Source organism: Sinocyclocheilus rhinocerous, unplaced genomic scaffold, assembly GCF_001515625.1.
Source record: "Sinocyclocheilus rhinocerous isolate Xijiao unplaced genomic scaffold, SAMN03320098_v1.1 scaffold550, whole genome shotgun sequence".
NCBI lineage: Eukaryota > Metazoa > Chordata > Actinopteri > Cypriniformes > Cyprinidae > Sinocyclocheilus > Sinocyclocheilus rhinocerous.
Window position 1 is genome coordinate 239,745 of NW_015667382.1, and position 8,771 is coordinate 248,515.

Genomic DNA, 8,771 nt, shown 5'->3' on the forward strand with positions numbered 1-8,771 from the left:
GAGGAGTTGGATTCCTCGCTCCGTGGGCTGTTCTCGTGGTAGTGTTTAGCAGTGCTCCCCTTTTATCAAAGGGTTGCCTATGAGCACGCTACTCCTTTTTGAATTCGGAGTTCTCCTCTCATGTGAGTGTTGAGTTCTCTGTTTTCCCTGAGCACCTGGAACCAGCAGCATCAGGCGAACTAGGCCCTTTCTCTGCCTCTCTGATGCGCAGAGTTTTCTAGCTAGCTTGCAGTACGCTTACCCTTCTGATTTCTAACGATCGTGCTGTAGGTCGAGCCCCTCTCGTTGAGAGCTGGGTGTTTGCTCCCTCAGTAAGAGCTACGCGCTGCAGCCTCGTGCTCTTTCTTGAGTGGTTTAAAACCCCGGTTACGCCTTGGGAACCACTCCACCTATGTATCCTCTGGATACCTACTTTAACAGGGTGTTGCTACTAGGGGACCCGTAGAGGACGCAGTTCGAAGTTCCCTTGAAAAGGAACATCTCAGGTTACGTATGTAACCATGGTTCCCTGAGTAGGGAACGAGACACTGCGTCCTCTAGGTTTCTTGCCATGCTTCGGACGCAAGCTTCAGACGAAGAAGTGGATGATGTGTTCTCCCGGCGCCTATTTATACTATAGTCGCACCGGTAGTGACATCATGGCTGTCGCCAGCCAACGTGTTGTTGGTGTTTTTTCAATGTATGCTTCAGATACGGGTCACGACGAGGCGTTCCCCATAGCGACCCCTAGAGGACACAGTGTCTCGTTCCCTACTCAGGGAACCATGGTTACATACGTAACCTGAGACGTTTTCAACTGTGCATCAAATTAGCATATTAGAATGATTTCTGAAGATCACTGACTAGTGTAATGGCTGCTGAAAAAATATTTCTAATAATAAGTATCATTACTATTATTTATATGTATGTTTACATATATTTTAACCATTTAAAGCTAATTAAATCATATTTTCAAATTCTAAAGTTATTGTATTGATAGTATAATTCGTGTAAGCGTCCCTGTGAATCATAATAACTTACGAGAAGAGACTTCTGCCATGAATATTTGTACTGAATAGCTGCACAGGACTGAACAGAGCAAATCGCTCTGGAATCCAGGCCCAGACCACCCTCATCTCTGTTTCAGTCACTACAGAGGATCTGAAGGCCCGAAAATCCATAGCTTGGTATGAGCTTGAAAAAAAAGAGACATATGTTGTAGTTCTATTGTCAATGTCAAAAATACAGTTTTATATATAATCGGAATTACAGAGAACACAAAAAACGACTTCACAAACCCCTCACCTCTTATTGTGGATGTCCTTATGAATTAGTGCATCCTTGTTGGCATTGAAGAGATAAGTCAGTTCTTTACGTGTGGGCAGCTGTATACTAAAAGCCCTCTGAAGCAGAGCGTCAATAGTACTGTGCCGTCCCACATTCTGCACAAAACTCTTCATGTCCTGTCTGAAGTCGTCGACGTGGGCCACTCGTGAAGACACAGAGACCTTGTAAAAGCTGAGTAGAGCAAGAGCTACACGGTATAAAACTTTGTAACCCTCCATTAGATAGACATCCAGCACTCTGATAGCGTATGTGAAAGGCAGATCGGCGAAGATCCACATGATCCAGTCAGAGTAGAACTCAAACAGGTTCTGGTGAGAACTGGCTATTAGCTTCCGGATTCCCCTGCAGTATTTATTGGCAAGGTCACCAAAGGTCATGCATGAGGCACGTGAAGTGAGGAAAGTCCGGTCAATGTAACGCTTTTTAGGGTCTGTGTAGGACACCAGGGAACAAATACTGTGGAAACACTGGGCTTCATCCTCACTTAAGTGCAAGAGAAGAGACACCAGAGCGGACAGAATAGGACAGAAGCTGACATCAGGAAAATGGTGGTTTATACAAATGAGAATTTTTTTCACTGAATTCAGACCTGCTTTATTTAAGCAGTATCTGGGAATTTCCCCATCCTCCATAAACTTTGGGAAAGGATGTGTGCTTGTTTGCAGTTCCCCAAAAAGCTTCCTAACTATGCCATGGTAAGTGTCCAGATCAGCGGTGGTGGATGTGCTCTCGATGCTGTGGATGATGTGCTGGTAAGCCTTGGCTCTGAGAGTATGAGGCATGGACCAGAATCCTGTACGGCCCATTGCTTTGAGCTCATAATGATCACTTGAGAGGATCTTCCCATAACAGGTGGCAGCTTCTGGGTCGATCTTTTCCCAGTCTACATACTGACCGTATTTCATCCCCGAAGAAGAGCTTATCTCCCAGTTATCCACCTCAGAAATGGTCATCATGGGTACACCCTTTAAACTTCCTTTATTTCCTGTTAAAATGTTGAATTGCTCAAAAAACTGCAGCATGACTTGAATGACAATAATATTATAACTTATGTTCCCAACCATAAAGAAAGTTTAACCCTTAATTACAAATATATTTGTAAAAAATAATTTGTCAAGCTAATTTTTTTTGCTTGTCATCTTGTATTTTTGTTTTCTTGTCTGATCTTGCCACCTGACACTACAGGATTCCTTAGTTACACTCTTAAAAATAAAGGTTCTTTATTGGCATCTGTGGTTCCATGAAGAAACTTTCCATTGCATTGCAGGTTCTTTATAGCAACAACAACAAAAAAATAACGGTTCCTTAGATTATTAAAAATGTTCTTCACACCAAGAAAAAAACGTTCTTTGGGGAATCAGCTTATCAACTCATATTAGAGATATTGTTTGGTCAGAATCAGCTGATATTGGATATTTAAATGTACATTTCTACTAATTTCTGCTTCATTTAAATTAAACTAAATACAACGTTGGAATAAAACCTAATAGAAAAAAATGAGACTTCAGCAATATTTCTGTAATACATATAACATTAATATGATCAACATTTATATTTATACTAATAAATATTATAAAAGAACTACCAAAGTTTATGAAATAGAATATATAGTAATTATTAATGTCATGATTATTTATATAACCAGTAATAACAACAACAACAATAATATTGAAATGTATTTTAATCATTTAAAAAATCTTAGGTAATTAAACAATTTTGAAATTATGTGGTTATATATTCATGGTATAAATGAGCTGAGTATGCCTGTGTAGAAATGACATAAAAGGAGAGACTTCTGTCATGAATGTACAGTATAGCTTCACAGGACTGACAGGGTAGCTTGCTCTGGAATTTAGATTACTCACTTAATGTAAATTCAATAATAATAATAATAATTCAATAACATTGTTGTGATGACTAAATCAACTTTTTTAAGTTCAAACAAATACATTTTAAAAGATTGATTTAAGTGTGTTTGTTTGTTTGTTTTATTATTTTTTACATGTCTATTTAAAATGTGTGTAAAACATTTTTTTCTGCAGTTAGAATCATTATTACAATATCTTTCCTTTTAAAAGTAGTTTTACACGGTATGAGCTTATAATTTTCAGCCAGAACATTTTTTGATTTGCATATGTATCATATTGGAGTAAAGCCACAAACGCATTTTGGGATTAGAATAATTGTTAATTAATAATAATTCATTCATTATTAATTGTAGCTTAAATTAAGCCTTCAGAGGTGTTACACAAGCATTTGTGCTTATTTATGATTTTATCAACACTGGCCAAGTACCCGAAAGGTGACATTTTTCAAACGTAAAAAGATCTCACTCACGCACCTGTAAGATCCTTGCTGGCCCGTTTGCTTGAGTTTCCTTTAGGTCTTTTGATCGGAGGCTTTGCAGTGATACTTGTCCCGCCCGTGTTTCTTTTCCCATCCTCACTGTGTAGTGATCTTGCTCTTGGTCTGATAGCATTGCATCTGCTAAAATGACCCGTTCCTGCATCATCAGTGTCACAAACATAGAATGATCTTGAACGAGGTCTTATGTGGCTTCTGTCCTTGTCAGTCTCTTCCGTTGAGTGTTTTGTCTCCTCAGAGCCGTAAAGAGATCGGGAGCGGAGTCTGCCACAGATTGTCCGGTCTGCATACTGTGAATTATTGCCATTCTCCACACTCTGGACATTCACATTTGTAGAGCCAAAATGGGAGCATGCAATATTTGAAGTAATCTGAAGCATGGCCCCAACCGCTCACATCAAAGAGACTTTTAAAGTTAAGTTCACAGTAGGTTTGTTGCTCTCTTTGTGATGCCCTGAGACACCTGGGTTTTGTTCAGATGATGTGACTGTCATGTGACCTGTCCATGTGGCTGTAGTACTACTGTATACACAGTGGAAAATTTCAGATGGCCTCTGTTATTTTCTGTTTTGCAATGTGAATATTAGCTCTTGAATATGAACAATTGTAATAAAACCAATGATATAACATGGCATAACAATGATGTTTAGTAATTAAATTCAACATCAAACAGCAAATAAAGATATTGTAGATTTTATTCTGTGCCATCTGTTAAAATGTAAGAATTTTTCTGACAGTGCTTATTAACTACGTAATAACGTCTAAGGAGATATAACTAAGTTAAGCATGCATAACTTTTATATTTTATAAAGGGATTCAACTTCTTCTATTTTTGTATGGGGGGAGGGGGGATTAGAAATATAATAGAAAATATATTAAAATATATCGAAATATATTTGTATGTATTTTTTTTATTAAAAAATAACGCATTGACAGAATTGTACAGTTCTCAAAGTTGTGAAACACCTCTATATGAAATAAATTTGATGTAATTCCCTCTGTGGTTAGAAACAGAGAAATTCTGTCTTCTTGAAGTGTCACAGAATGTTTATACCAGACACATTTTAATGCCTGTTTTTCCAGGAAATTCCAAAAGTCAGTTCTGTTAATCGTACAGTTCTCAAAATTGTTATAACACCTCTATATGAAATTAATTTTATGTAATTCCCTCTGTGGTTAGAAACAGAGAAATTCTGTCTTCTTGAAGTGTCACAGAATGTTTATACCAGACACATTTTAATGCCTGTTTTTCCAGGAAATTCCAAAAGTCAGTTCTGTTTTCAACACACTGTTATTTATTCAAACACATGTATGTTTGGATGTGAAACAAAATGGTCAGGCTCAAAATGGGGGCTAATAGCATTAAATAAGGTGCTAAACCTGTTAGTTTTGTTATAATGTTACATGTTAACACACTTAGGTTACGTTTTATTTTATAAACATTGTGCTGTTTAGGTGTAATTTCACAGTCAGATAACTCCACATTAATCAAATCAAATTAATCAAAAAGTAGGTCACTTGCATCAATATATAAATAAATACATTTCACATTTATAAATATAACATTTTAATCCAAAAACTTCCTAATAAAATGGCAAAGGTGTCAAAACAGCATGCTCATATTTTCTGGGATCATCTGTTTTCTCCTCAGTGGGGGCTTGGTGGTCACAGGTGCCTCCTCATGGGACCTGGTGGGCAAATTGCTCTCTTTGGGTATCCTTGTGGGTACCCATTGGATGCTGTTGCTCCTTTTGGGGTACTGGAAGGTGTAGGTGGTCCCTTTGGGAGCCTTAGCGAAAAGGTGTCAAGACATTATGCCTGACAAGATGCTCTTTTATATTTTCTGGGATCCGTATTTTTCCCCTCAGCAGGTTCCATGGCAGGCACAGATTCTTCCTTTTGGGATCCAGTTGGAATGGGTGCTGCCTCAGTGAGGCTGGCAGGCACAGGCTCTTCCTGATGGGATCCATCACTAACAGGTGGTCCTTGTGGGGACTCCATTGTTTCCCACCACTGTCTTGAAGTGAGGTCCCCATATAGCTTTCTCAGATGATGACCGTACAAAATCTTCTACCTCCATTATCGCCCACCACCAACCTGTGTCAAAGACTTGCTCATCAAAGGGGCTGGAAGTGGGCATGATTGACACGCTCATTTTGGTTAATAAGTGTCTTTGATGGTGGTAAGACCAAAAAAAGAGAATCATTTTTAAAAAGGTTGTTTGTGTGCAACAGTAAATTATATCTGTGAAACACTGTGAGAGAAAAAGCAGAGTAAACACTTAAAAGACCAGGCTGCATTAGTTTAAAAATCTTTGTTTGTTTGTTTTTAACAATATAGGTAACATGCTCAGTGGCAGTCCATCAGAAGAAGCAAATGAAGCTAATAGCCTCCCTTGAACTCCTTCATCTAAGATAATAAAGTTAAGTTAAGGTTTGTTGCAATCCATTTACCTATTAATATGCATAATGCAGATGCAAAACTATATAATTAAAAAAATTTATATGTGCTTGTTTTTTATAATTGTATTATTATTATATTTTTTAATTTAAATACACTAAAGCCTGGCCTTGACTATATTAAAAAGTTGTGATGGTGACTAGAAAGATTATAACGCTTACATTTTCAAGATTGATTTATCATTTGATTTATCAGAGGATATCATCATATGTGTGGGAGCATAATTATCAGCATATATATATATATATAGAGAGAGAGAGAGAGAGAGAGAGAGAGTTCAGATGCAAAAGCCTCTAAGTACGTCTGACGTTTTTCTTTAAAATTAGCATTTCTTTCTGGCTACTATCTATAGGTTTCTATGTAAGTACAGTTCTGTATGGGTTGAGGCTGGGATTTAGCGCATTTGAAGTGAAAGTACTTGATGAACATATATAACGTACAGTAGGACCATAATATAGTGGGCATAGAATGTTTCTGAATCATTAAGCACAACAGATCACTCAACCAACTTAATCAACTAATATTACAATAAAGGACATTTCTGAAACAGGCATTATAGTTTTAACATTAGCTCCTGGTATTGCTATATTTCAAACAGATAAGAGTGCACTTCAACAGGTAAAAGTGCATCTCAAACCAAGAAGCATTTATTTTAAAGATAGATCTCAAATACACTTTTCAAACAAAACATTTCACAGGAAGACGTTATCAGGACAGAAATTAAAAGAGACATGTTTGTCTCTTTTACATAGATAAGAATTGTGCCATTATGTAACAAACAACATATAACTGAACAGATCTGAACTTGGAGGAATGAGACAAAAAAGATGAAGAGATTTACACTCCTACTTAGGCTAAATATAGGCTACATTGTTGTAAGAAATATTGCAGGGTCAGATACGTTTCTTGTGAAATCAGTAGGGCTATCAATAGGCTGTAAGAACATAGCATCTCTATTGCAATTAGTTAATTGTTCTCCGGTTTATGCAGACTGTGGAGTATTTGTAAAGAGTTTTTTTTTAACCAACACTTCCTTATTCTTTATTATCAGTAGGCTAATGTGTACAATGGCTACAATCAACATGAATTAATATCTCTCACAACTTGATTTAGCAGGTGTGGGCTGAATTTAGTGTTTCTGACTCCATTGTCTATTTCTTCTCATATAATAATTAATTTCTAATGAATAATTTCAACTCAAACCGAAATTTTACGTCTTCGTATAGAGAATGGGAATCTACGTCACGCCGCGTTGGATTCCGCCATGTTTTAGGTCACGCTCAGGAGCACACAGTGTAAACACACGCAAATCACCACAGAAAAAGCCGATCGCTTACTATTAATATTTTTTGAAAACCATCTTACATACTCTTAGAATAAAACAGACTAATATGTAAATCTCTTTAAATAAAAAAAATCGCTCTGTGGTTTGTCTGAGAGGCTGCAAATATTCATTATTCAGTCTCCTTCACCACAGTGGTACTGATATAGGCTAACTGCTAAAACACTTTGGTTAGAGTAGCAAAACCATGGCTATTTTTTAAAGGGGAGAATACATAGCTAGATCTCAAACAGTGGATCATTTATCATTGTTATATATTGTCATATTGCCCAGTAAAACTGCTCAGTGTAAAGAATTAAGCCATTATAGAGGTAACAGAACTTACTAGAAGCTGCTTTGAAACGATGTGTATTGTGGATGCTATGCAAATAAATACCTTGACTTGAATGAACCAAGTTGAAGATTCTTACTATTAGAGATGCCGAACAAACAACGATGCAAGCGATCAAATAAATGAATGAATGAAACTTAATCCGTACAAACAAGTGGCTAGGTTTCAAAGAGCTGCCGCAAGATAACGTTTCCATATTTGATTTTCTTCTATTTGTGGTGTGAGGGCTTACAGTTTAATGCAAACCACTGTATATAATAAATCTACAGAGATCAATTATTAAGACACATCTTATTTGAGTTGTTTACCATACCGAGTTTCAGTTTAACTTTCATCCGAGTTCCGTAGTGAATGTAGACAATATACCTATTTTTATATGATTCAACTTAAGATCGCGTTGGAATGATTACCGCTTACTGTATCAAAATAGCGTTAATCAAAAGCAGAGGTATTTAATGCAGACATTGATAAGGGCTATGGCATAGCCCTTATCAATGTCTGCAGAAATTACCTCTGCTTTTTCAGCTTGCTAACGCTGAAAAAAGCACATTTTTCACACCGGCAGTGCAAAGGGCTATGGCAAATGATGTAAGGTGAGCCTTAACCACTTCAACACGATCTTAAGTAGAATAATATAAACATTAAATAATATCAAACGTCTACATTCACTATATTATCCAGTCTCCGCTGTGGCTCCTGTGACCTAAATTCCCAGAATGCATTGCAGCTGTGACCACACATTCCCATTCTCTATTAATTTCTTTGAGACTAGTTGTGCAATAAGTGAGATAATGTAGCCTAAATAACGTTAACATATCTAAAGCTTGCGAAAGTCTATTGTAATCTAAATATTATAGTTACAGCGTGTTAAACTATTTAACGTTTTCTGTGTATTAATTTTGAGTGTAGGCTACGTGATATGTCTGTACGAGGCCACCGTCTGACGTC

General features: G+C 37.0%; 1 protein-coding gene across 1 annotated transcript in view; it reads right to left on the minus strand.

The window, feature by feature from the left end:
* The window catches only part of LOC107733892 (TBC1 domain family member 24-like), a 7,260-nt gene extending 3,190 nt beyond the window's left edge, over nucleotides 1-4,070 (minus strand). Inside the window, exons 1-3 of the mRNA XM_016545733.1 lie at nucleotides 3,668-4,070; nucleotides 1,285-2,311; nucleotides 1,021-1,173 (exon numbers count right to left, since the gene is read on the minus strand). Of these exons, the coding sequence (XP_016401219.1) occupies nucleotides 1,021-1,173; nucleotides 1,285-2,311; nucleotides 3,668-4,070 (1,583 nt within the window). The remainder of the gene's footprint in view (nucleotides 1-1,020; nucleotides 1,174-1,284; nucleotides 2,312-3,667) is intronic.
* Nucleotides 4,071-8,771: the final 4,701 nt, after the last annotated feature.